Source organism: Pelodiscus sinensis, chromosome 8, assembly GCF_049634645.1.
Source record: "Pelodiscus sinensis isolate JC-2024 chromosome 8, ASM4963464v1, whole genome shotgun sequence".
NCBI lineage: Eukaryota > Metazoa > Chordata > Testudines > Trionychidae > Pelodiscus > Pelodiscus sinensis.
The window spans coordinates 73,271,127-73,298,256 of NC_134718.1; the positions used below are offsets into that span (position 1 = coordinate 73,271,127).

The 27,130-nt window shown below is 66.4% G+C and overlaps 2 protein-coding genes across 3 annotated transcripts in view; both read left to right on the forward strand.

Moving 5' to 3' along the window:
• Window positions 1-21,697, forward strand: part of SEMA4G (semaphorin 4G) — a 77,832-nt gene extending 56,135 nt beyond the window's left edge. For both annotated transcript variants that reach the window (XM_075935592.1, XM_075935593.1), the window contains exons 3-15: window positions 2,342-2,490; window positions 6,627-6,689; window positions 7,106-7,204; window positions 7,990-8,083; window positions 8,436-8,549; window positions 10,015-10,178; window positions 14,357-14,526; window positions 17,148-17,292; window positions 17,814-18,036; window positions 18,225-18,340; window positions 18,867-19,021; window positions 19,708-19,769; window positions 20,727-21,697. In XM_075935592.1, the coding sequence (XP_075791707.1) occupies window positions 2,342-2,490; window positions 6,627-6,689; window positions 7,106-7,204; window positions 7,990-8,083; window positions 8,436-8,549; window positions 10,015-10,178; window positions 14,357-14,526; window positions 17,148-17,292; window positions 17,814-18,036; window positions 18,225-18,340; window positions 18,867-19,021; window positions 19,708-19,769; window positions 20,727-21,547 (2,375 nt within the window). In that variant the 3' untranslated portion in view covers window positions 21,548-21,697. The remainder of the gene's footprint in view (window positions 1-2,341; window positions 2,491-6,626; window positions 6,690-7,105; window positions 7,205-7,989; window positions 8,084-8,435; window positions 8,550-10,014; window positions 10,179-14,356; window positions 14,527-17,147; window positions 17,293-17,813; window positions 18,037-18,224; window positions 18,341-18,866; window positions 19,022-19,707; window positions 19,770-20,726) is intronic.
• On the forward strand, window positions 11,361-14,350 carry LOC142830468 (uncharacterized). The gene is made up of 2 exons (XM_075935620.1): window positions 11,361-14,005; window positions 14,147-14,350. The coding sequence occupies exon 1, from the start codon at window positions 11,361-11,363 to the stop codon at window positions 12,402-12,404; it is 1,044 nt and encodes a 347-aa protein (XP_075791735.1). The 3' UTR covers window positions 12,405-14,005; window positions 14,147-14,350.
• Window positions 21,698-27,130: the final 5,433 nt, after the last annotated feature.

Here is a 27,130-nt window from a genome sequence, read left to right on the forward strand (position 1 = left end):
CAGCCGTCCTCTCCGGGGACTCCCTTTCTCCTTCCTGTGGCCTCATAAAGGGTGCGATTTGTCGTAGCAGGGCCCACGCCCCCTGAATCCCAACGAGGGATTTGAATGAGCGGAGAGCACTTTGCAACGGGCGTCGGAAAGCAATTAAGGCCTTTCGCTTTCCACGAGACCTTCCCCCTCGTTTATTTCCTTTGTCCCGCCTGCTCGTTAGCCGAGCTGTTGAAGGAGCACTGTCTGGGGTGCACGTCCCGAGGCCTTCACAAACATTGCTTAAGCCTCACCCTTTCGGCTTTCAAGTGAAAAGAGGCTTTTTTGTCAGTGGGAAAACCGGCCTTTTTAAAAACAAGGAGAGCCCCCAAAAGGACGCGCGTCGTATTGTTAGGGCAGTGGTTTGTTTCCCAAAAAACAGGAGGGGGGGCCAAAGTTTGGGGAAAGTTTTCAGTCATTTGGGGGCGGGAAGTGGATAAATGGCACCCTCCGTTTTGGACGCTGCGGAATGAGGTCCGTTTGAAAGTTTTTCATGACGCGGTTTCCAGTCCTTTCCCAGGCTCAGGAGGGACCCCCCGGATCCTCCTCTTAAGCCCGAGGCAGAGAGACGGTGCCTAGGTGAAGGCCCCCCGGGGAAGTTGTGGCCGATCTGTTCTAAAGAGCTGGGCGTTACTCCATCAGATCTCTCTTTCAGCTTTCCCCCAGCCGTGGGGTGAAGCCGGTGGCCGCACGGGTGTGAAATGTCGCAGGAAAACGTTTCCTGCTTTGCCCGGTGGCGCGCTCCCTGCCGCTCGCTCCACTGTGACATGCCACAGATTAGCCCGTCTCCCGGGAGCAAGGCAGAGAGATTCCCGAGCCACGGTCTGGCTGGAAACGGGCCCCTCCTCGTGGCCACCAGCCCCGCTTTCCTGTCTCTAAACCCACACGATATTGCAAGCTCGGCCTGGGGCCGTCACCAGCCCGCGAGAGGGGAGAGTGAGGAAAGCTGGAAATTGCACCCAGGCCTCGCCCTGCACAGAAGAGGCCCTGGTACGCTAGGCTCCGCCCCTGACTCCGCCCCCATCCTGGCTCCGCCCCTGACTCCGCCCCCAGAACGCCTGCTGGAGGCGTGACGGGGGCGGAGTGTTGCTGCCCCCAGTGCCCGCTCTCCCTGAGCTCCGGGTCTGGGAAGGCTGGGCCCGGTGCCCTCCTCCCTCCCCATGCTGGGGCAGGGCCTGAGCAGAAGGGGCGGGGTTAAGGGCTTCCCCAGCCCTTCCTTCACCCACCGCCCTGGAGGCACCTGTTGAACTGACAGGCTGAACCCTCCTATTGCTGGCGCCGGGGGGCGGTTTCAGGCAGGCCACAGGGGCTGAGCTGAACTCAGGGCGTGTCCACACTGCAGCCTTGCCCCAGGGTTGCTTCGTGGCCAGGGAGCCCACAGGGCTGGCTGCCATGGAACTAGCCGGCTTGCAGGTCTAGTAAAACCGGTGCCATTGTGCCAGGGGCGGGGGAAGGCCAGCGATCGCACGGCTGTGAAAGCACTCCGGGTGTCGTTACACCCACAGAGCTACAGCCGTACAATCCCGGCCTTGTCTCCCTTCAGTCTGCTGTGCTGCGCAGGGGGTGGAGAGACGCAGACGACAGACCCCCCAGGCCCATCCCCTTCTGGGTAGGGGGGTTAAGAATTTCCTCGCTCTGCACTGTCAGATCCTGAATCCTTCGGCCCCCTTTTACCATCTTCCCGCAGCGCTCACACCGCAGGCCGGGCCCTGCTGCGCTCGGTGCTGCACACAACAGAACAGAGACAGGCCTGCCCCGGTGTGAAGGCCAAGACTGTAACGGGTCAGAAAAGAACTAGCTACGTTCCTGGAGGATGGGTCCGTCCGTGTTCCCTGTCAGCTGGGCACCCACTGCTCGGTTTTGTGTTCCTGCGGGTGGTGCACATTTGCTCATGCCTCGGTGCACATAACATTATTCCACACACAAATGGAAAAAATGTGCAGTGGATGGAAACGATTAGACGGAACGTTGGTCCATCAGGGGCTGTTCACCAGCGTGGGCAGGGGCAGTGCCCTCACCTGTGTTTGCCAGGGCTGGGAGGGCGTGGGAGGGGGTGATCGCTTGGTGATTGTCTATTCTCTTCCCTCCCTCTGGGGCTCCTGGCATTGGCCACTGTGGGCAGACAGGGCAGTGGGCTAGAGGGACCTTTGGTCCAGCCCCGTCTGGCCAGTCTGTTCTTGTGCCCCAAAGAGCTGGCAGACGGCGGTAGAGGACTTCGTGGCAACTGGGCCTTCGTGTCGGGCCCATTCGCCCTCCGTGAGCGGAGCCAACTAGCCGAGTGGCCAGTCCTAACAGCCTGTGTTGTCCCCCCCAGAGCTGTCGGGCGCCCGGCGCTTCAGCGACCACGCCCTGAACTACACCACCCTGCTGCTGGAGGACGAGAGGGGCATCCTTTACGTGGGCGCCCGAGGGGCCATCTTCGCCTTGAACTCCAGCAACATAGCTGATGGCTCCCAGAGGAAGGTGAGCGACCCCCCGCCCGGTCCTGGCTCCCTTGGCGGCCACTGGAGTTCCTGAACGGCCAGCCATTTTTTGGGGTGCTGAGCCATCTTGGGACCAGACGGTCAGGAGATGTTGAGCATCAAGCATCTGTAGCTGGGTACCCCCAGCATCCGGTCACGTGAAATCTTGGCCACGGTGCCGTGTTGCCTTATCTGTTTAACAACATGTAGGGGTCAGATCTGTGTGGGAGAAGAGGAAGGTGGTGATACTTGTGTAAGCCCCGCCCTCAAAAATAAGCCCCGCCCACACAAATAAGCCCCACCCGCACATATAAGCCCCGCCCACACAAATACACTTTGCCCGCATCTGTCACCAGTACGTGGCCCAACTCTGGGGAGGCTGTGCGAATCGGGGACCTTCCCTCTGCTGTCTCGGTTTTGAGATTTTCTTCCGAAGGAGGGCAGCAAACGCTTGTAATAAGAGCCGAGATTCTGGCGCACAAGTGGCAGCTGCGGCTGGAGGCTCGTCAGGGATGAGTGGGAGAATTTCCAGCTGTCTGAAAAATGTGCCCGTCCCAAATTGTGGGAAAAATGTCAAACATGGGCAAGAATTAAAGATCCATTTTCCCCTGTCCAGGCCGGTGTAAAGGTTACGTTGTGCCCTGCTAAGCCCTCCCCCTTCCTGTTGTCGTGTTCGTGGGCTGATGTTGCTACCGAACGAGTCGTTTTGACAGCAAACGGGAACGTTCCCGTTCCAGAGTCTCTGATCTCTTTTACCAAAGGTTTCCCGGTCGGGTGGTTCGTTGCGCCCAACCCGGTTTCGGGAATAGTTTTGGTTTCGACAGATTGGCTTTTTGGGGGGCAAAAGCCTGCTTATGGCTAATCAGTGGCCTTGCTCTCTGCTCCTCCCTCCCCTCAACCTCCCTCCTGGGTTCCCTGTAAGCCGAGCACTTGGGCAGCCCCCCCGAGAGAGGCAGGTGCCGCCAGCTGATTGGCAGAGCACCCCCAGCCAGCAGCGTGTCTGTCTACCGGTGGTGCACACCCGCACATGCCTCATGCACATAAAATTTATTCTGCACGTGGGTGAAAAAAGTTAGCGGGAACGTTGCCTCCCGCCCACCACCTCTGGGGCACCCCCCCAAGACCTTTTCCATCAGGTCACGCCCTCCTGCTAGAACTTGACACCTGCCGAGCACCCCCGTTTCCCCCTCCAACCAGTGCCAGGGACAGCTGGATGGGCAGATCCTACCCTAGCTCTTCCTGCCCAAGATCTCCTGCAGCCCAGATGCCACAATGAGGGCATCCTAGTGGGCTGTCCCGGCTGCTAAGGACACGCGCCCGCAGGCGGTTGGGAGGGGAGAGCCTCGCAGGGGAGGGCTCCCGCCGTTACGGCCTTCCAGATCCCTGGGCACACACATGGTCTTCCATGTCCCACATTTACAATCCCCCGGCTGACGGGAAGTGTCTCTGCACCAGCCTCCGCGGAGCTGCCCTCCCCTGCCCGGCGCCAGACCATCCGGTGGGGGGACTCCTGCCAGCAACGCCCCCTCTGCCAGCCCCACCGCTGCGGCAGGACAGTGTCGCTGGGGGGCCGAGGGGCGTTTCCTTTCCTGTCTGTGTCTCTCGGAGCCTTTCCCCACGAGGGGGGACTAGGATGTCTCCTCGGTGGCGGCAGCGTCCCCGTTGCAGGATGGTTTTATTATGTACATTACGTTGTGCCAGGCGCTGCGCAGGAAGATGGACCGGCCCTGCCTCGGAGCGCTTGGCAGCGGGCAGGATTCACCGGGGGGGCAGTAAAGGAGGGTTGTGACCCCGATTGCAGGGAGCAATTCAGTGACGCTCCCGGGACAGCAGAGAGAGGGTCTGACGGGGCCAATCACAGCCCCCCAGGCCCTTAAAGTTTGGGTTGACGGGGGCAACCTCCAGCTTTGGCGCGAGGTCCTGCGCTAGCAGACAATCCGGCACAGCACGGCTACCCTGCTCCCTGCCCTGCCTCGTCCCAGCCGCCTCCACGGTGGGTTTGGGGGAACGCCAGTGGGCACTGCCCCTTTGGGGGGTGGCTTCTCCCGAGCGGTCACTGGGGGTTTAAGCTACTGCCGGATCAGTTCAGTGTCTTTATCGGTGATTTAGATAATGGCAGAAAGAGTCTGGACAAACTGGAGAAATGGTGCGAGGCAAATAGGATGAAATTCAACAAGGACAAATGCAAAGTGCCCTACTTAAGAAGGAACAATCAGTTTCACACACACAGAATGGGCAAGTGATGGTCTAGGAAGGAATCCGGCACAAAGGGATCTGGGGGTCAGAGTGGACCACAAGATAAACATGAGTCAACAGTGCGACACTGTTGCCAAAAAAGCAAACCTGATTGTGGGCTGTATTAACAGGAGTGCGGTGAGCAAGACACGAGACGTCATTCTCCCGTTGTACTCTAAGCTGGTTAGGCCTCAGCTGGAGGATTGCGTCCAGTTCTGGGTAGCACATTTCAGGAAAGATGTGGAGAAATTGGAGAGGGGCCAGAGAGGAGCAACGAAAATGAGGAAAGGTCTAGAGCACATGAGCTGTGAGGGAAGGCTGAAGGAACTGGGCTTTTCTTTAGAAAAGAGAAGACTGAGAGGGGACATAACAGCAATTTTCAAGTGTCTAAAAGGGTGTCACAGGGAGGAGGGAGAAAAATTGTTCTCCTTGGCCTCTGAGGACCGGACAAGAAGCAACGGGCTTAAACTGCAGCAGGACAGATTTAGGTCGGCCTTCAGAAAAACTTCCTGCCTGTCAGGGGGGTTAAAGACTGGAATAAATTGCCTGGGGGATTGTGGAATCTCCGCCTCTGGAGATATTTACGAGCAGGTTAGACAGACACCTGTCAGGGACGATCTATCAGGGATAGTTTAGATCAGGGCTGGGGAACCTTTTTTGGGACAGGGCTGCTGACCCACCCAAAAATCAGTCGGGGGGTTACACACAGAAAACGTGGCCCCTGACTGAGAAGGGGAAAGACTTTCCCCCCATTTCCCTCGCACGCCAGAGCCGGGGGGCCCAAGCGGGTAGATGCTGTGTGCTCCAGCCTTGTAGGAGGTGGGGGGGGGGGGGGGGATGGAGGGTCAACACAGGCTCCCCAGTGCTGGGATAGAATCCCAGAGCTGGAAGAGACCTCAGGAGGTCAAGTCCAGCCCCCTGCCCAAGGCAGGACCAACCCCAACTAAATCAACCCAACCCGGCCAGGGCTGTGTCAAGCTGAGACTTAAACACCTCTAGGGATGGAGATTCCACCCCCTCCTGAGGGAGCCCAGCCCAGTGCTCCCCCGCCCGCCTAGGGAAAGAGTTTTTCCTAACGTCCAACCTAGACCTGCCCCACTGCAACTTGAGCCCATTGCTCCTTGTTCTGTCGTCTGCCACCACTGAGAACAGCCTCTCCCCAGCCTCTTTGGAACCCCCCTGCAGGGAGTTGAAGGCTGCTCCCAAATCCCCCCTCACTCTTCTCTTCTGCAGACTAAACAAACCCCAATCCCTCAGTCTCTCCCCACAGGTCATGTGCTCCAGCCCCTAATCATTCTGGTCGCCCTCCACTGGACCCTCTCCAATGTGTCCACATCCTGTCTGTAGTGGGGGGCCCAGAACTGGACACAACACTCCAGATGTGGCCTCCCCAGAGCCGAATTAAGGGGGAATCATCACATCTCTGGATCTGCTGGCAACGCTCCTCCTAATTCACCCCAATGTGCCTCTAGCCTTCTTGGCTACAAGGGCGCCCTGGATCCAGGCAAGCTGGGGCCCACATGCGGCCCCTGGGCCTTAACTTCCCCAGCCCTGGTCTGGATGGTGGCTGGTCGTGCCGTGAGGGCAGGGGACTGGACTCGATGACCCCAGGACAAAGCGAACTCGTCGGTCCTGCCCCTTGGCTTTACGTGGGGAAGGGGATGTCCGATGCCCTGGGAAGGCCTTTTCCGGCTCCGGCTGCTCTGCGGCCCCCGGCCTGGGATTAATACAGCCAGGCCTTTGCGTCGTCAAGAAGCGCGGAAGCCAGATAGGCCCGGGCGTGGGGCTGGGCTTGCCGGCAGGCTCGGTGGAGGCCGGGTGCCGTGGCTGCGGGCCGTGGCAGGGCAGCCCTGGCTTCCGCAGCCGGGCGGCGCCACGTCACGGCCCCTTTTGCCTTCGCAGATCCAGTGGGAGGTGTCTCCCGAGAAGCAGGCTGACTGCCTGCAGAAGGGCAGGAACAACAAGGTACGGGCAGCGGCTCCGGGGGGGCGGGGGCGGCGGCTCCGGGGGGGCGGGAGCGGCGGCTCCAGGGGGGGCGGGGGGGAGAGAGGGCAGGGGCGGCGGCTCTGGGGGGGCGGCGGCGGCGGCTCCGGGGGGGCGGGGGCGGTGGCTCCGGGGGGGCGGGAGCGGCGGCTCCAGGGGGGGCGGGGGGGAGAGAGGGCAGGGGCGGCGGCTCTGGGGGGGCGGCGGCGGCGGCTCCGGGGAGGGGCGGGGGGAGAGAGGGCAGGGGCGGCGGCTCTGGGGGGGGCGGTGGCGGCGGCGGCTCCGGGGGGCAGGGGGGAGAGAGGGCAGGGGTGGCGGCTCTGGGGGGGGCGGTGGCGGCGGCGGCTCCGGGGGGCAGGGGCGGGCCCCCACGTGATGCTCGTTCTTCCTCTCCGCAGACCGAATGCTTCAATCACGTCCGGCTGCTGCAGCGGCTGAACAGCACCCACCTGTACGCCTGCGGCACCCACGCCTTCCACCCGCTCTGCGCGCCCATCGTGAGTGCCGGCCCGGGGCGGCGGGGAGGGGAGGGGCGGCCTGGCTGCGTTTGCGAGGGAGATGGCAGGGTGGGCGCACGGCCCCGGCACGTGGCTCGTGTAGAACCGTGAAGACGTGCAGAACCGTTTTCTGGAAACGTAAAGGGGGAAACGAGAGACGTGGTGGCATCAGGGGCTTTACGCGTTCCCCTTGCAGCGTCCACACCCCAACTCCCCCCGCCCTGCCCCACTACGTGGCTGGCAAGGAACGTGGCTGGAACGTGGCGGCATCGGAGCCGAAGTCTGCCCACCCAGTCCCCCGTGTAGGAGCGAACAACTCCCTCCTGGGCTTTCCGTTCCTTGCCGTGGCCCCTCTGGGCTCTGGGGGCGACTCTCTGGGCCGTTCTCATGGCCACAGGTGTCGGGGTCACAGCACCGAGGGGGTCTGAAGCAGATACAAAGAGGCAGGACGCTTGTGAAGTTCCCCTCCGAAGGGCCTGGCGTCAGACAGTGGCTATGGGGGAGGCGTGTGAGTTGGCTCAGCTTGGCGAACGCTTGGAAGAGCCGAGCCGGGGTAGCTGCCGAATTCCACCGATTTGCCCGCCCCAGCAGGACTGAGGCAGGTCCCGGTGTGCTGGCTTCCTGCGGGGCATGCCCTGAGCAGGCAGGGTGGGCAGGGCGGGTGGCACGAGCCCGTGGTCCGGGGGGAGCTAACGGGTGACGGAGCCCTGTGTGCCCGGACGGTCTGCTCCTGGTGTGGCTTCCGCGCTTCCTGCCTGATCCGCCTCCCTGCCCTCTCCCCGCAGGACGCCGACCGGTTCATGCTGCCGGCCCTCTTGGAAGAGGGCAAGGAGAAGTGCCCGTACGACCCCGCCCGTGGCTACACCGGCCTCATCGTCGGTAAGTGGGTCCCGGCCCCACCCAATCTCTGGGGCTAGCGCGCGTCTCCCCACCTCTTCACAGCCAAGACCCTAGGGCCCACCTGCCCCCAGCATGCCAGTCCCTTCTGCCCCCCGGTGGGCTATCTGCGAGGGTCCAGCCAGGCTCTGATGCGATCAGGGCTGGGGAGCAGCGTTCCTGGGCACCGCTGTCCCCAGGCTGCTCAGCCCAGTCCAGACCACGCAGGGGTCCTCGGGGTGGGTCCAGGCAGGGCATGTGGCTTTTCTAGCACCTGGGCTAAGTGACGGGGATGGAGGTCGGGCGGGGCTACGCAACTGCTTGACCCTGACCTGTCCTTCCTGCCCCGGCCCAGACGGCGGGTTGTACACGGCCACGCGGTACGAGTTCCGCAGCCTGCCGGACATCAGGCGCAACCTGCACCAGCGGCCCCTGAAGACCGAAGAGTCCCCTGTGCACTGGCTAAACGGTGAGATCCTGCCCCCCCCGGGGTCTGACCCTCCCCCTCACTGGTGGTGCTTGGTCCCAGCTCTGTGCGCCCCCCAACGCTGCTTCTCCCCCGGGCTGGGCCTGCCCTCCTTGGGCAGAATAACACTCAAGGTGGTACAGGGTTGTGCGAGTCGGTCCCACCACAGCCGGGTCTGCAGAGCATCCTGGCATCTGTACTGGGATCAGAGCCTTGTAGGTTTCAGTGCAGCTGCCACTGGGGCCTTGTAGGTTTCAGTGCAGCCGGCACCAGGGCCTTGTAGGTTTCAGTGCAGCCGGCACCGGGGCCTTGTAGGTTTCAGTGCAGCCAGCACCGGGGCCTTGTAGGTTTCAGTGCACCTGCCACTGGGGCCTTGTAGGTTTCAGTGCAGCTCGCACCCGGGGCCTTGTAGGTTTCAGTGCAGCCGGCACCGGGGCCTTGTAGGTTTCAGTGCAGCTGGCACTGGGGCCTTGTAGGTTTCAGTGCAGCTCGCACCGGGGCCTTGTAGGTTTCAGTGCAGCCGGCACTGGGGCCTTGTAGGTTTCAGTGCAGCTCACACCACCTAACACCCACCCCCTTGGTAGCGGCACAGTGCAGTGTGCTCAGGAGTGACGCAGCCCTCATCACGCCCCATTTGGCCTGGGTGGCAGCCACACATAGGACGGGTGGTTCCCATGAGCTCTGCAGGACCTCACCCTGCTCCGGCTTGGCTGGCAGGCGACCTTGGCTGTGGGGCGAAAACCCACATAGCTTGGTGGGGCTGCAAAGCATTTGCCTGAACCTGGCCAGCAATGTTCCCTGTTAATTAGATCCATCCCTGTGCGGAATACATTTTATTATGTGCACCGAGACGTGCAGATGTGCACCACCCATGGAAACCCACGCTGCCAGAAGTGGCTGCTCTGCCAGTCCTCTGGGCGGCATTTGAATCTCTCCTGGGCAGCTGCCCAAGCACCCAGCTGACAGGGAACCCTGCTGGCTGGCCACAAGCAGCCGAAAGGGCATTGCTCTTTGCACCTTCCCCCGTGCTGCGGGAATCGTGGACCAGCAGTGGGCACAGGTGCCAGCTGGAGAGCGCAGGGCAGCTGGGGAGGATGTTGTGAGATGAAAGCGAGGAGCTCAAAGCTCTTGTCAGGCCCTGCTGTAATCCCGGAGGCACAGGGGTGGGCAGCAGTGTCCCCCCCGTACGCCGTGCAAGCCGCTGAGGAGAGATTCCGGTGCTGCCCAGCAGATTAGCAGCATGCCTACAGCTGGGCTTTGTTCCTACGGGTGGTGCACTTTTGCATACACCTCGGTGCACATAAAATTATTCCACACAGGGATGGGAAAAGTGAGAGGGAGCACTGCCGGGTGGTATCAGCTGGCCTTATTGGTAAGCGGAGGCCCCCAAAGGGGACACAGAGCCGGGTACACAGATCCTGCTGCGGCGGGGCGTATCTGACACAGCTGCGCCCGGTGCTGTTCACAGATGCGGAGTTTGTGGCCTCCGTGCTGGTCCGGGAGAGCGTGCACAGCCCCGTGGGGGACGACGACAAGATCTACTACTTCTTCATGGAGCGGGCAGGCGAGGAGAGAACCTCCTTCGACAAGAGCCAGGTGGCCCGGGTCGCTAGCGTGGCTCGGGTGTGCAAGGTGCGGAGACGCTGCCGGATCTGGGGCCTGTTCAGGGGGGGGCGCGTGGATGAGATGACCCCTTTCTGGCCTGAGACTGCCTTGCAGAGGCCTTGCTGCTACCCCCGCCACGGGAGCTAGCCCTGAGTCACTGCTGGGGAAACTGAGGCACGGAGCGATGACATGATTCTCCCCACGGTCGCAGGGCTGGGATCAGAGCTCAGATCACTCGGCCGGGTCAGAGCTGGGGGCCTGCCCCGTAGATTGCATGGCTTGCACTGCGTTTGCCGGTGTGGGGCTGCCCATCCCTTTGAGGGACTCCCCTGTTTCTAGGTGCGGAGGGAGGGAATCCCGGCTCTGAACCGGCTTCTGCTGCCTCGCTTCCCTCGCGCCTGGCAGGGCCTGTTCCTCAGCCCGGATCTGGATTCGGCCCAAGGTGGCTGAGAGCAGAGTTCCCTGTAATCTGAGCGCTTGGGCGGCCGCCCAGGAGAGATTCAGGAGCCGCCCAGCTGATGGGCACAGCGCCCCCAGCCGGCAGCGTGTGCTTTGGAGTGAAAGGGAGGGCAGGAACGTGGCGGTGATTTGGGAAAACCCCTAAACAGGGCTCCGAAACGTAGACCCCGAGTAGAAGCCCCGCCCCACGGCGGTTGGGCAGCGTCCTTTCCTGCTCAGGTTCTTACATCCAGCAATTGGAACGGCCCCTTCCCATGCCCGGCCCGTCTCCGTACCCCACACACAGTCGCTCCCTTGGGCAGGGCAGGCCCAGAGGGGCAGCCGCAGAGTTCACCCCCCAGCCTGGGTTGGGGGAGCTAACGAGGTATCTAACTCCCTCTGCTGGCCACTCACATCCACCTGCTCACTGCTCTCCGCCACTGCCCTGCTGGCCACACGTGGCACCTCTCTGCTGCTGCCCTGCTGGCCATTCGTGGCACCACTCTGCTGCCACCTGCTGGCCATTCGTGGTACCTCTCTGCCACTGCCCTACTGGCCACACGTGGCACCTCTCTGCTGCTGCCCTGCTGGCCATTCGTGGCACCTCTCTGCTGCCACCTGGTGGCCATTTGTGGTACCTCTCTGCCGCCACCCTGCTGGCCACTCGTGGCACCTCTCCGCCACCACCCTGCTGGCTATTCGTGGCACCTCTCTGCCACCAACCTGCTGCCCATTCGTGGTACCTCTCTGCTGCCACCCTTCTGGCCACACATGGCACCTCTCTGCCACTGCACTGCTGGCTATTTGTGGCACCTCTCTGCCACCACCCTGCTGGCCATTCATGGCACCTCTCCGCCACCACCCTCCTGGCTATTCGTGGCACCTCTCTGCCACCAACCTGCTGCCCATTCGTGGTACCTCTCTGCTGCCACCCTTCTGGCCACACATGGCACCTCTCTGCCACTGCACTGCTGGCTATTTGTGGCACCTCTCTGCCACCACCCTGCTGGCCATCCATGGCACCTCTCCGCCACCACCCTGCTGGCCACACGTGGCACCTCTCTGTTGCCTCCCTGCTGGCCACTCGTGGCACCTCTCCGCCACCGCCCTGCTGACCATTCGTGGCACCTCTCCGCCACCGCCCTACTGGCCACACATGGCACCTCTCTGTTGCCTCCCTGCTGGCCATTCGTGGCACCTCTCTGCCACCGCCCTGCTGACCATTCGTGGCACCTCTCCGCCACCGCCCTGCTGGCCATTTGTGGCACCTCTCCGCCACCGCCCTGCTGGCCACACGTGGCACCTCTCCGCCACCACCCTGCTGGCCACTCGTGGCACCTCTCCACCACCACCCTGCTGGCCACACATGGCACCTCTCTGTTGCCTCCCTGCTGGCCATTCGTGGCACCTCTCCGCCACCACCCTGCTGGCCACACGTGGCACCTCTCTGTTGCCTCCCTGCTGGCCACACGTGGCACCTCTCTGTTGCCTCCCTGCTGGCCACTCGTGGCACCTCTCCGCCGCCGCCCTGCTGACCATTCGTGGCACCTCTCTGCCACCGCCCTGCTGGCCACACGTGGCACCTCTCCGTTACCACCCTGCTGGCCATTCGTGGCACCTCTCCGCCACCACCCTACTGGCCACACGTGGCACCTCTCTGTTGCCTCCCTGCTGACCATTCATGGCACCTCTCTGTTGCCTCCCTGCTGGCCACTCGTGGCACCTCTCCGCCGCCGCCCTGCTGACCATTCGTGGCACCTCTCCGCCACCGCCCTGCTGACCATTCGTGGCAGCTCTCCGCCACCGCCCTGCTGACCATTCGTGGCAGCTCTCCGCCACCGCCCTGCTGACCATTCGTGGCATCTCTCCGCCACCGCCCTGCTGACCATTCGTGGCATCTCTCCGCCACCGCCCTGCTGGCCATTCGTGGCACCTCTCTGCCACCGCCCTGCTGGCCACACGTGGCACCTCTCCACCACCGCCCTGCTGGCCATTCATGGCACCTCTCCGCCGCCGCCCTGCTGGCCATTCGTGGCACCTCTCCGCCACCGCCCTGCTGGCCATTCGTGGCACCTCTCCGCCACCGCCCTGCTGGCCATTCGTGGCACCTCTCTGCTGCCGCCCTGCTGGCCACACGTGACACCTCTCCGCCACCGCCCTGCTGGCCATTCGTGGCACCTCTCTGCTGCCGCCCTGCTGGCCATTCGTGGCACCTCTCCGCCACCGCCCTGCTGGCCATTCGTGGCACCTCTCCGCCACCGCCCTGCTGGCCATTCGTGGCACCTTTCTGCTGCCGCCCTGCTGGCCACACGTGACACCTCTCCGCCACTGCCCTGCAGGCCACTCGTGACACCTCTTTGCTGCCCTCCTCTCCGTCGCTGTGATTTCTGCCCATCAGTCTCAAGTGATGTCAGCTCCCAGCGATTTCAGCTCTTAGCAAGCCGGGTAGAAGAAGCACAAACTCCTGGCGTAAGCATGCGAAAGAGGCACCTAAGGATGCCTGCAGAGCTCTGTTCTTTGAACTGGGGGTGGGAAGAGGTCAAACCAGTCCAGGCAGGATGTCGCCTCCTGGCCAGAGTAACGCGGAGCTCTGAAAGTCCAGCCCCTGCCTCGTAAGGTTCTCAGCCCCCTGGGAGCCCTTCGCTGGGGAACAGGCGTAGCCCAGTCCCATGTCCCCCCGAAATCACAAACCCCAGTAACCACATTTCAGCTCTCCCTGCGGTTGCTACAAACACAGCGGGGGCTGCTCACAAACGAAGCTGATCCCAGTCAGCCAAACGCCCGTCCCTCCTCTGCGTAGCGAGCACATCTAGCCACGCAGGAGCAAGCTGCCTTCACGTGGCGTCCGAGGGGGAGCCGGGCTCGTCCGTATCTGCCGAAACAGCCCCGGGTCCTGGGGCACCCGAGAGAAACCGATGTATTCGGGCCCCAGCTTGGGAGTAAACCCCACTTCCTGAGATGAATCGGAGTGGCAGCGAGAGAAGCAGGGGGAGATACAAGGGAGAAATCACATCAGGGTGCGAATTCCGGTTCAGTTCAACACTATCCGCTTAGGGCTGAGGAAGGATCCCAATTGGCTAACTCACTACAAAGGCCGTTTCCCCTCCTCTGGATATTCACATCTCCACGTTCTCCCTTAGAGTAACCGTGGCGGCCGCCCGGAGCCCTGGACTCCTCTGAATCACCAGGCCCCGGAGCAATTGTCCCCCTCCCCGCCCCCCACTCCACGTCGGTGGGCCTGTGGGTGGCCGTACTGGGATTAAGGAGGAATTTCCCCAGGGCAGATTGGCAGAGTGGGGAGTTTTCGCCTGCCCCTGCAGCCCGGGGCCCTGGCAGGGTTAAACCAGCGTAAACGTGGACTCTCTGGACCTTGAAGTCCTTGACGGGTGGCTTGTGGGCGTCGGTAGCTCGGCCAGGTTGGGGGCTATGACGGGGGGCTTGTGGGCGTCGGTAGCTCGGCCAGGTTGGGGGCTATGACGGGGGGCTTGTGGGCGTCGGTAGCTCGGCCAGGTTGGGGACTATGACGGGGGGCTTGTGGGCGTCGGTAGCTCGGCCAGGTTGGGGGCTATGACGGGGGGCGGAGGCTCTCGGCCCCGGGGGCTCAGACTCCGTGCCGGCCGGGCTCCTCTGCTTGATGTCTGGGGAGCCCTCTTCCCTGGCTGCCTGGGGCCCTGAGCTGCTGCAGGGGTGGGGGGCACCCCAGGCCCGAGGGGCTCAGAGGCCAGAGCCCCGCCCTCACCCAGAGCGTCCCTCCCCTCCCCTCGCAGAGCGACCTGGGCGGCAAGAGCATCCTGCAGCGCAAGTGGACGTCGTTCCTGAAGGCCCGGCTGGCCTGCTACATCCCCGCCTACGAGGTGCTGCAGGCCGTGCACAGCCTGGACGGGGGCAGCTGGCCCAGCACCCTCTTCTACGCCGCCTTCACCTTGTCCGCCCAGTGGTGAGTGGGGCCGGGGCTGCCTGGAGGCTCCCGGGGGGGCGGGGCCCCTTGTGCCCCGAGAGCTGGCAGAGCGGCCGGCTCACCGGCTCACCGGCCTGGTTCTGGCCCCTCCCACAGGCCCGTGGCAGCGCCGACCCACCCTCTGCCCCGCCGTCCCCTGCCTGCTTCCTCCCCACGCTGCCGAGCTCTGGGGGGGGTCCTCTCCGTTCACGGGTCTGCCCCCCCCGGACCTCCTCCTCCTGCCCCCACCCCGTGCGGGTTGAAAGATCCGCTCCCGCGTTTCACGTCCCCGGGACAGTCCCCTCGCCGAGCAGCGTTCCCTGCGCGCCTTGGGAGACTCCAACGCCGCCCGGCGAGGTTGTGTCCCCTGGGCGTGCGCATCCGCGCGGGCCTCAGTGCGCGTACAGTGCATTCCGCACAAGGATGGGCAGGATTAGAGGGATCCAGCCAGCCGGGTGGATCCGGTTCTCCCAGCCTCCTCAGCGACCCCCTGGCCCTGCCGGAGCTCAGCCCTTAACGCCAGCAACTTCCTTGGTCTGCTCTGCCGCGCCCACGTCCGACACGCGCCCCAAGGCGGCGTCCCCTGAGCCGTTTCACCCCGTGAAGCAGACGTCAGGAGCGGTGCATGGCCTGGTGCCCCCCAAGCGCCTCCCCCCAGCCCTGAGCGGCGCCCTGCTGTAGCGGGCGGGGACCAGGCCACGCTCCGGCAGGGGCACGCGCCCGGGAGAAAAGATGAGAGCGTCGTGCGGTTTTCCGTGTGCTGCGACAGGCCTCTGCACTGTTGGGGGGGGGCTGCCGATCGCACCCCGCTCACCGCCGACGCGTTCCTGGGGCCGGTGCGAACGAGACGCAGGTTGCAAGCGAGTCTGCGATCGAGCAGGCTTGGGAGAACCCAGGCCCAGACCGCGGCGAGAGAGGGGGTCCGGGGGGGCCGCCTGCGTTCCCCGCCTGGGGAGCTTCCCGATTCATCCATGACCCGATCGCCGCTAGCTCAATGAACCGGGAGTGAACGTCCCACGAGGAGCCGGAACGCGCGCCCCTTGGGCACGTCTGGGCCCAGCGCCACCGGCCGGTTTCTTGGACACGCCCTTTCCGGGGGGCCTTGGCCCTCGCGTGGGTTCTACTGACCCACTGCCTGGCTCTGTCCCCAGCTGCCCCATGCCGACAGCGGGTCTGCCCAGCTGCATGGCGCGTGGGGAAACCTGGGCCCGGCAGGGACGGTTCTATAGAGAAATTTGTTTATTCTCTCTCCCAGCCGGGCACGGCAGCCAGCAGGAAGAATCCAGGTGTGAGGGGGTTAAATTAAAGGGACAGTGCTGTGGCACCATTGCCTAGCAGTTAGTGCGCAGCCCTGCAGTGGGCCTGATCCGCTCCTCCAGGGTGGGCGCTTCCTCTCCAGGCCGGGGGAGGGGGAAGGGGAGGATGGGCCGGTCCGTCCCAAGGAAGCAGGAATTCATCCCTCCTGTGACGACAGGAAATCTCCCCAGCCAGGTCTCCCCAGCGCCAGCAGCAGACACCTGAGCCGTGAGGCTGGGAATAGGCGGCGGCCTGGGGCGAGCGTCTCTGGGGCTTACAGGGCCCCTCCCCCCCACTACCCAGCCGGGGCTGGATGCCATGCTGTCTGGGGTCGGCAGGAATTTCTCGGGGGCTGCAAGAGCCGGCGGGGGCCCCCCAAGTGCCGGGCAGAGGGCTGACGGCTCACCAGGGGCTGTCCTTCCTCTGCTCCGTGGCGCTTGCCAACAGGATCTCCAGGGGCAGGTTTAACAGAGTGGGGAAACTGAGGCACCCAGGGCCAGCTCCCCAGGCCTTGCTCCTCTCTGGTGCCCTCCGCAGGCCTGGCCTGGGACACCCTCCTGAGAGCTGCAGGGCTCTTCCCCGACCTGTGAGTCCCTGCTGCGGAGCAGCCTGCCCCGGAGACCTGCCAGGGGCCTCAGGTCGGGCAGGGCTGGTGCCAGGTCTGCTCCCGGACAGGGGCTCTGGGCCCTTGGCAGACGTGTGGCCATGTCCCGCTCGGCCCGGGCCGGCTGCTGCCTCCCAGGTGTTTGCTCCCGATGGAGCCCTGGGGGGGAAGGGGGGTGTCTCCCTTTTCCCTGAACGGATGCGAGAGCGGCCCCAGGGGGCTGGGGTTGGGCCCAGCTCTGCCACCGCCTTGCCCTGTGACCCTGGGCATGTCCCTTCCCCCTCGGGGCCTCAGGCCCGTCTGAAAAATGGGCATCATGTGCCTGATCCGCTTGGCCACCTGCCCGGCCGAGGGAGGATCCCCTCGTTACTTCAGCCCCTTCTCCGGCCGGCCCTTCGCGAGCACCCGGCTGGCCAGAGCCGTCTCTGCAGGGCCCGGCCAGTCAGGGCGGGGGAGGCCGGCGGGGTCAGGAGCCAGTGGGGGGAAGGGAGACGTAGTGGGCTCAGGAGCCGGCGGGGGGGGCCAGTGGGGCCAGGAGCCGGCACGGGGAGGGCAGTCGGGTCAGGAGGCAGCAGGGGGGCGGGAAGGGGAGGCAGATGGCATCAGGAGCCGGCGGGGGGGGGGCCAGTGGGGCCAGGAGCCGGTGGGGGGAGAGCAGTGAGGTCAGGAGCCGGCAGGGGGCCAGCGGGGTCAGGACCCGACCCTGTCGCTGTCCCCCCAGGCGCAGCATGGAGGCCTCTGCCGTGTGCCAGTACAACATGTCGGCGCTGCAGCGGGCCTTCGCGGGGCCCTACATGCAGTACCAGGACAGCAGCCGCAAGTGGACCCGCTACGAGGGGGCCGTGCCAAACCCACGGCCGGGCTCCGTAAGTGACCAGCGCCGCCAGCGCCCCCTGCTGGGCTGCAGCCGTGCCCTGGGGAGGGAGCCGGGAGCCAGGAGGACGCTAATCCCCCAGGGCTGGGCCCACTGCGTCCGGCGTGCAGGGGTCAGACCAGATGGTCCCCACGGCTCCCGGCAGCTCCGAGGCTGGGCCCGAGTGAAGGGTTAGCTGGTTTCGGCGGCCGCCGGTGGAAGCCAGGCCCGTGCGTTTCTCCCGCTGACCCCTGCAGAGCCCGGTCACCGCAGTCATGCCAGGGCGGGGTAGCCGTTGAGACGGGAAAGCGCAGAACCCGAGGTGCCACCCTGGCCCAGACAACAGCCGGGCCCAGGGGGCGCGATGTCCCCAGAGGCCGCCACAGACGACCTCGAACTTCTGCCCTAGCCTGGCGTTGCGGGGGGCTGTTCCCCCCTGGCTGCGTCCCGCCCCAGAGGTGGCCGCATTGCCCCAGCGGCCGGGCGGCGCGTGCGCCCGTGACCCGCCCCTACCGACCTCTCCTCCCCCCGCAGTGCATCACCGACCGGGCCCGCCAGGGCGGCTACCACTCCTCCCAGGACCTGCCCAACGGCGTGCTGGATTTCATCAAGCTGCACCCGCTGATGGCCGAGGAGGTGAAGCCGGCGCGGGGGCAGCCCCTGCTGGTGAAGAGGAACGTGCTCTACACAGCGCTGGCGGTGGACCGGGTGGCGGCGCTGGACGGCCGGCAGTACGACGTGCTCTTCCTGGGGACCGGTGCGTCGGCTCCGCCAAGCCTGGGGGGCAGAGTCCCTTGCATGGGGCTGGGGGGACCCGGTGGGGCTGGGGGGCCAGGCAGCAGGGACCCAGACGGGGAGCAGAGATCCCGCACGCAGGGGGCGGGTGGGCTGCGCGGTCGCCCGGCCCTGGCCCGTGGGCGCTGACCCGCCTCTGCCCCCGCCCAGGGGCCGGCTGGCTGCACAGGGCCGTGGTGATCGGCTCCGGCGTGCACATTATAGAGGAGCTGCAGGTCTTCGAGGCCCCCCAGCCCGTGGAACGCCTGGTGGTCTCCAGAGCCCAGGTGAGACGCTGCGCCGGGGCGGGGAGGCTCAGAAATGGGCGCACAGAACCCCTCGGCGGCTGCATGGGGCTCCGGGGCCGGGCGGTGCCCCCCTGGATGCTGCCTGCGGGAAGGGCGACCCCCAGCCCCTCCGTCTGGGGCTGCAGCCCAGGGCCTGGGAACCAGCCAGGAGCTGTAGGGGTCGGTGTGGGGCCCCCCAGCCCTGGGCCCCCGGCACTTCCCTGACACCGTGGGATCCGGCCGATGGGGGAGGCTGTCCCATGGGGGGCGGAGACAGTGACTGGCCAAGGCCAGTGACCCTGCCAGAAATAGAACCCAGCTGTCCAAGCCCCTCCCCCGCCCGCTCTAACCGCTAACCCCGCTGCCTCCCAGAGCTGGGAGCGGGCGTCTGGGCGCCCAGCCACCGGCAGGGTAGCTCGGCTGGGCAGGGGACGAGGGAAGGGGGCTCCGGGCCTTCGCCCAGTGGGTTCTCCTGGCCCGGGCCGGCTTCAGCGCCTCCCCCGGGGCTCTCGGCTGTGCCTTGCAGAGAAGCGTGTATGTAGGGGCGGCCAGCGGGGTCGTGCAGCTCCCCCTGTCCAGCTGTGCCCGGTACGGCTCCTGCTACGACTGCATCCTGGCCCGGGACCCGAACTGCGCCTGGGACGGCCGGCGCTGCAGGGAGGTGGCCGGCGCTGCCGACAGGTACGGGAACCGCGGCCCCCCGGTGCCACCCAAGGGGCCCTGCCCGCCCGGCGAGGCGCAGCCATGGGGCTAGAGGGGCTGCCGGCGCCAGCCAACGTCCCTGCTGCAGCCTGGGAGCCCCAGGGCGAACCCCCATCCGGGGGGGGGGCGCCGGGACACTGGGACTGCCCTGGCCCCCAAGCAAACCTCCCCTCGCCGTCCCCTGCCCAGGCACTCGGGGGCACTGGCTTCTCAGCCCAGCGCCCACGCTGCCCAGAACGGCGTCCTTAGCCGGGCCCTGGTGGAGCTGGGACGCCGAGGGCCAGCTGGCTGGGTGTGCGTCAGCGTGTGTGGGCTGGAGCCACAGGGGCGGGGCTGTGGGCGGGGCCGTGTGTCTGCAGGAGGGGCCACGTATATGGGTGTGGCTGGGCCAGTGTGTGGGCGTGTCCGTGGGCGGGACTGCGTGGGGGCGTGTCCGTGGGAGGGGCCAAGTGGGGCGTGTCCGTGGGCGGGGCCAAGTGGGGCGTGTCCGTGGGCAGGACTGCGCGGGGCCAATTGGGACGTGTCCGTAGGCAGGACTGCGTGGGGGCGTGTCAGTGGGCGGGGCCAATTGGGGCGTGTCCGTGGGTGGGGCCGCGTGTCTGCATGTTCAGGTTTCTTAGGGCCTTGGGCCCGGACCAGGCACTGACCCGGCTTCTTCCCCACAGGGCGCAGCTGGCCCAGGACGTGGAGCACGGCAAGGAGGGCTGCTGGAAAGGCTCCGCCCCGGGTGAGGCTCCGCTCTGCCCCGCCGGACCCACGATCCGACCCACAGGATGCGCCGGGCCCTGGTGCCAGGGGCGTTGGCCCTGCCCGGGGGAGAAGGGGAACGACCTTGGGCAGAGAGCGTCCCGCTGGCCCCTCCCGGCTCTCACCGTTGCCCCTGTTCCCCGGGCGGGAGGCGTGGCCCTGCCCTGCCCTGCCCTGCCCTGCCCTGCCCAGCCCAGCCCAGTCGCCAGGCTGGTGGCTCCCGTCCCAAGACACCCTGGGAGCCAGCACTGGGCTCAGCAGCCCAGCCTCTGCCCAGGGCCTTGTGGTTGCTGGCCGTGGGGCGCATTCTGTGGGGCGCTGGCCGTGAGGTGCAGGGTGCTGGCCGTGGGGCACATTCCATGGGGTGCTGGCCATGGGGTGCAGAGTGCTGGCCGTGGGGTGCTGGCCGTGGGGCGCATTCCATGGGGTGCTGGCCGTGGGGTACAGAGTGCTGGCCGTGGGGCGCTGGCCATGGGGTACAGGGTGTTGGCCGTGGGGTGCTGGCCATGGGGCGCATTCCGTGGGGCGTTGGCCGTGGGGTGCAGAGTGCTGGCCGTGGGGCGCTGGCCATGGGGCGCATTCCATGGGGCGTTGGCCGTGGGGTGCAGGGTGCTGGCTGTGGGGCGCTGGCCATGGGGCGCATTCCATGGGGCGCTGGCCGTGGGGTGCAGAGTGCTGGCCGTGGGGCGCTGGCCATGGGGCGCTGGCCATGGGGCGCATTCCATGGGGCACTGGCCGTGGGGTGCAGAGTGCTGGCTGTGGGGCGCTGGCCATGGGGCGCTGGCCGTGGGGTGCAGAGTGCTGGCCGTGGGGCGCTGGCCATGGGGCGCATCCCATGGGGCGCTGGCCGTGGGGTGCAGAGCGCTGGCCGTGGGGCGCTGGCCGTGGGGCGCATTCCGTGGGGCGCTGGCCGACTCCGCCTCTCGTCTCTCCCCAGCGCCCCCCGTGCAGAGGAGCCGGACGGTGCTGCGGGGCGACGACGTGCTGCTGCCGTGCGAGCAGCGCTCCAACCTGGCGCGGGCCGCGTGGCTGGTGAACGGCACGGAGGGGCTGGCGGCCGGGCGGGGCCACTTCCGGGAGGGGGAGGACGGGCTGCTGCTGACGGACGCCCTGCCGGAGCACAGCGGGGAGTACCGCTGCTTGGGGGTGGAGAACGGCCTGCGCTCCCCCCTGGCCGCCTACGCCCTGAGGGTGCTGCCGGCGCCGCCCACGGACCCGCCGCCCCCGCGCACCGCCCGCCGGGCCGCCCCGGACATGGCCACCGTCTACCTCTCGGTCATCGCCCTGCTGGGCGGCCTGTGCCTGCTGCTGGGCGCGCTGCTGCTCCGCGCCTCCTGCCAGCAGCGCCACAAGGGCCACTACGAGCTGGGCGCCCCGGCCGTGGAGCTGCAGACGGTCTCGGCCAACTGCCTGGGCGCGGCCCGGCCGCCCGAGGAGGCGGCGGCGCGGGGCGCGGAGGACGGCTGCCTGCAGATCATCCCGGGCGAGGCCCCCACGGCCACGTCCCCGGCCCGGGAGCTGCCCCTGGTGCCGCCGCCGCCGCCGCCGCCGCTCCCGGCCGAGTTCACCAACGGCATCGCCGCCCTGCCCCACATGCTGCGCAAGATGAACGGGAACAGCTACATGCTGCTGCGGCAGCAGGAGGAGCCCAGCCCCTCGCCCCTCTGCACCACGTCCTTCGCCGAGGAGCTCAGCAAGATCCTGGAGAAGCGGAAACACACGCAGCTGGTGGACAAGCTGGACGAGAGCTCCGTGTAGGGGCCCCGCCCGCCGGCCGGGCTCGGGCCCCCGGCCCCGGCAGACAGCAGTGTTACCCAGACTCCCACACGCTACCTCCTGAGCCCGGCGCGGGGACCCCCGGCTCTCCGGGGCGCGCTCCTGCAACGGGAATTCTATTTATGTATCCAAGAGGATGATCCGCAAATCCGGCCGTGGCGGGGACGGGGAGGGGGGCTCCGGCCGGAGGAGACACGAGCCCGGATGCCGGCCTGGGATTGCAGCCTCGGTCTCTCCCAGCCCTTGGGCGCTTCGACGGGGGAGCCCGTCCCCGTGTGGCGACGAGAGGTAGGTGACAAGGGCGGCCGTTCAGAAACCCTCCCGGAGACCGGTGCTCCCGGGACGCTGAGCGCTTGGGGACAACGCCCCCAGCAGGCCGCGTGTGTTTCTATGGGTGGTGCACATCCTGCACATGCCTCGGTGCAAAGAACAACATTTATTCCGGGCATGGAGGGACAAAATTAGAGGGGACCCCGCCGGAGACCTGGGGGGCCCCTTTCTACAGCCCCTCTGCCCCGGGATCTCAGAATGCAGCTGACTCCAGAAGGGGGCTCTGGCTGGGGGCACATCACCGGGGCAAACTGGCTGCCCAGCACCAGGTCGGGGCTGAAGGCTTTGGCCTCTGTTTGCCAGGGGCTGGCGGGCGGGTTCTGGGAGAGCAGCGTCCAGAGCCCCCGCAGAGATCTGGGGCGGGACAGAGACAGTCAGGAGGTCCCTGCGCACCAGAGCGTCCGGTCTAAGCCGAGACGGACCGATGGGGCAGGGCCCACAGTCCCCGCTGATCAGACAGGAGCTGAGCGACAGGGCTGCATGGGGGGGGGGGGGGTCTGTGGAGCAGCGTGGGTTGGACACAGATCCTGGGGTCCCAGCCCAGGGCTTGAACCACTAGGCCAGCCTGCCTGGCGACAGCCGTGTCCTGCGGTGTGGTGTGTGCTGAAGAGCCTTGGAGCTTGAGTATACGGACCACGTGTGTGCACGAGGAGAGGGGAGGTGTGGGGGTGCACCGAGGGTCGTAGGGGTGTACACACGGATATGGGAGGTGTGCGCACGGGATGGGGGAGATGGGTGCGCGCAGCGGGCGGGGGGCATGCACACTGAGGATTGGAAGGGAGTGAACACAGGTTGGGAGGGGTGTGCACAAGGATGGAAGACGTGCGCACGGAAGGTGGGAGGGGTTGCACAAGGACCGGAGACGTGCGCACGGAAGGTGGGAGGGGTTGCACAAGGACCGGAGACGTGCGCACGGAAGGTGGGAGGGGTTGCACAAGGACCGGAGACGTGCGCACGGAAGGTGGGAGGGGTTACACAAGGACCGGAGACGTGCGCGCGGAAGGTGGGAGGGGTTGCACAAGGACCGGAGACGTGCGCACGGAAGGTGGGAGGGTTGCACAAGGACCGGAGACGTGCGCACAGAGGACGGGAGGTGTGGGCGCACACAGAACGCAGGAGGCCTGTGCACAAGACTAGGGGGACTGTGCACACAGAAGACGAGAGGGGTGCACGAATTAGGGAAGTCAGCGTGGACGCGTGGGCTTATCGGTTAATCCTACCGACTACACGCCAGCCCCCCCACTGCTGCCTGTGTATCGGGCAGCGAGGGGCGGGGGAGGAGGCAGGAGCTGGTTCCTCCCCCAGGTACTGTGTGCTGCCGAGGTGCCTGCTGGGTTACGGGGGGACCTGGGGAAGCCAGGCAAGGATCAGAGCTCCAAACACGGCTACGCTGGCTCAGAGCAAGGGTCCGTCTGGCCCAGGGCCCTGCCTCCCAAGGGTGGCCAGTGCTAGGCACTTCAGCAGGAGCAAAGGGGATAATTTATCGAGTGATCCGTCTGCTGGGGTCCACTCCCAGCTTCCGGGGGCGTGGCGCACCCCACGCAGGGGCTGCATCCCTACCAAACAGCCATGAGCTCTTTGGTGAACCCGGGGCAAGTTTTGGCCTCCCAGTGTCCCCTGGCAGGGAGTTCCACAGGTTGGCTGTATTCACCCCAGTCTCGACTGGCCAGACCTCTGCCCTGTCCCCGCACATCTCTTTCCCCAGCCCAACAGAACCACTTCCAAACAGCTCAACAATCGAGTCTGGTCATGGGGACCATTTTTTTTGTGGGGGGCGGGGGAGCCTTCCTGCTCTGAGGCATCTAAAACCATTTGACATGGTGTGTCCATGGGGGGGGGGGGGGGGGTATTCCCAGTGCCCAGCCTCCTGCACCCACTGCCTGCTTCCAGCGAGTTCCCCAGGGCATGCTGGGTACCAGCATATGCAAAGTAGTTGCACAAAGCCCTCCCCTGAACCCCACTTTGCTTGAGACCTGTACCCCTCTCTCCCCAGGCGCTGGTGGTGAATCTGTGCCCAAGAAGGGGTGACGGGCTCGGCGGCTGTGGGGGGGGGCTGCTTCTGCGGCGCTCCCCAGTTCCTGTGCCCCAGACGCGGCCCCGGGGCCCCCCGCGGGGGACAGAGAAGGGGTGACCGGCGCGGGAGAGAGCTGGGCAGTGGCTCGGCCAGGCGGCAGCGGCGAGGAACAGGACTGGATGGGAGGGCGTCTCGGCTCCAGGGCGGGGCAGGCGGCCCAAGGTAGGCGCCTGGGGGGGGCAGGGCGGGGATGGGGGGCACTGCAGGGTGGCACTGGGCGGGGGGGGCACGGGAGCTGGGCAAAGCCACTGAGAAGGGAAGACGGGCTGAGGGCTGGGGGGGCAGCGGGGCCTGTGGGTGCCAGGCCAGGCGGTCGTCCCCGGGCCAGCCCGGCTCTGCCCGACCCAGCTGGGGAGGGGGGTGGGGCACAGGGGGTCCCAGAGCTGCTGGGAGGGTGCAGGGGGGTCCCGAAGTTTCTTGGGAGGTTCGGGGGGTGTCGTGATCATGGGGGGGCTGGGGACCCGCTGCCCGTTCCCTACAAATGCCTTAACCCCCGCCCGTGTCTCCGCAGGTGCCCGTTGGTCTGTGCGGAGGAGCAGCCGGGACGTGAAGGGCTGGTCCAACATGCGCCCAGCTGCAGCGCCCCGGGCCGGATACACGGGCTCAGCTGGGCCTGGCCCCGGCCTGGCTGCAGCTCAGTCGCCCCGGCTCTGCCAGCAGTGCCAGGATGCAGCCAGGCCGGGGGCGGGGGAGACAGGCACTGTGTGTGTGTGTGTGTGTGTGTGTGTGTGTGTGTGGCTGAGTGGGGGGTGTATGTGCGTGTAGACGCGGGCGGTAGGTGTGTGTGTGTGTTGCTGAGTGGGGGGTGTATGTGCGTGTAGACGCGGGCGGTAGGTGTGTGTGTGTGTGTGTGTGTGTGTGTTGCTGAGTGGGGGGTGTATGTGCGTGTAGACGCGGGCGGTAGGTGTGTGTGTGTGTGTGTGTCGCTGAGTGGGGGGGTGTATGTGCGTGTAGACGCGGGCGGTAGGTGTGTGTGTGTGTGTGTGTGTGTGTGTGTGTGTGTTGCTGAGTGGGGGGTGTATGTGCGTGTAGACGCGGGCGGTAGGTGTGCGTGTGCATGTCGGCGAGCGGGGGGTGTATGTGCGTGTAGATGCGGGCGGTAGGTGTGTGGGCCCCGGGGAGCAGAGCCGGGGGGGTGAGTCACTGTGTGTGTGTGTGTGTGTGTGCATGTCTGCGAGCGGGGGGTGTATGTGCGTGTAGATGCGGGCGGTAGGTGTGTGGGCCCCGGGGAGCAGAGCCGGGGGGGGTAAGTCACTGTGTGTGTGTGTGTGTGTGCATGTCTGCGAGCGGGGGGTGTATGTGCGTGTAGATGCGGGCGGTAGGTGTGTGGGCCCCGGGGAGCAGAGCGGGGTGGTGAGTCACTGTGTGTGTGTGTGTGTGTGTGTGTGTGTGTGTGTGTGTGTGTGCATGTCGGCGAGCGGGGGGTGTATGTGTGTGTAGACGCGGGCGGTAGGTGTGTGGGCCCCGGGGAGCAGAGCCGGGGGGGTGAGTCACTGTGTGTGTGTGTGTGTGTGTGTGTGTGCGTGCATGTCGGCGAGCGGGGGGTGTATGTGCGTGTAGATGCGGGCGGTAGGTGTGTGGGCCCCGGGGAGCAGAGCCGGGGGGGTGAGTCACTGTGTGTGTGTGTGTGTGTGTGTGTGTGCATGTCGGCGAGCGGGGGGTGTATGTGCGTGTAGACGCGGGCGGTAGGTGTGTGGGCCCCGGGGAGCAGAGCCGGGGGGGTGAGTCACTGTGTGTGTGTGTGTGTGTGTGTGTGTGCATGTCGGCGAGCGGGGGGTGTATGTGCGTGTAGATGCGGGCGGTAGGTGTGTGGGCCCCGGGGAGCAGAGCCGGGGGGGTAAGTCACTGTGTGTGTGTGTGTGTGTGTGTGCGCGTGTGTGGACACAGGCCTGGTCTCTGCTCACGTCTGCCCCGCCCCGCGCACAAGCCAGCTGCTTTGGATCTAGCCGAGGCCGCGATGGGGCCCCCCCACGAGGGCCCGGCCCCCGGAGCCAGGCTCGGCAGTGGCGTGCGGGGGGCGAGTGGCACTTTGCCCTTGCAGCCTGGGGAGGGCCCATCCTTCGCCGGGCACCCGGGCCACCCTGGTGCCACCCAAGCGGGCCCCACCTCCTGCTCGTCTCGGGGCCGCTGCCCGTCTCCTGGCTCTGGGGGGGCGCAAGCCCACGCCGCACCGCGCTGCACTGCCTGGATGGAGCCCCGGGGGCGAGGGGCCCTGCCACGCCGGAGACTTGCCCTCTGCTCAGCCGGTTCCGGCCAGCGCGGCGCCCGGAGCCCTCCGGCTCCAAGCCAATCCCCCCGCCCGTCCTGCTCGGCGGCTGCAGGCAGCCGGGTTCCCGCGGCGTCTCCCCCACAGCACCACCCCGAGAGACGACCGGTGGCGCCGTCCCCCAGCCCGCGGGGGCTCCGGTGTGGCTGGAGGAGACCCGAGCCGGGCGGCTGGCATGGCGTCCTCGGGGCAGCGTTCCTGGCAGAGCGCCCACCTTTCCCGCCCTGGGAGCCTGGCCCCAGCTCTCTCGGCTCATTGACTTCGGCCTTTTCTCCGTTGCCAGGCTCTGGTACTCTGGGGGGGGACCACCCACAAAGCCACCTGGAAGCCCTGCGGGGGCGGAGACCAGCCAGCGCCTGCCTGCTGGGGGCTGTTTGCCCCTGGACCTGGCACGGGATCCCCTCCGTTCTCGTTACGGCAAGGAGCGGAAACGGAAGCGCCTCGTCTCCAGGGCAGCTGGATCGAAACCCCTGCTCCCGGCCCGGCGACCGGCTCCGCCGCCGTGACATTGCGCCGTGGACAATCAGCGCGGCGGCGGACAGCGCCGGGCGCCAGGCTGCTCAATAAACCTGGATCTGAGCGAGCTGCGTGGTGTGAGGCCGGGCTCTGTTCTCCGCGGGGGCGTGGCACGGCAGCAGGGAGACACATGGCCGTCATGGGGAAGGGGCCCTGCACGCCCTCCAGATCCAAGCCAGGGAACCCGCTTGTCCTCAGAGCGCTCGCTCCACCCCAGGGACAGCGCTGTGGGCACCCCGAGGGTCCATTGGGACATCTCAGGCAGGGCTCCCCCCTGCTGGCAGCTGCAGCAGAGATGCCAAGGCCCCAGGGCAGGGTGCTGGCTTCCCCCTCTCCCCAGCGCCTTCTCGTTGCTCTGCCCCAAGGGCTCCCCGGACCT

Coding starts and splice junctions, on each gene's coding strand:
- LOC142830468 (XM_075935620.1), top strand. CDS start 11,361: ATGGCACCTCTCTGCCACTGCACTGCTGGCTATTTGTGGCACCTCTCT.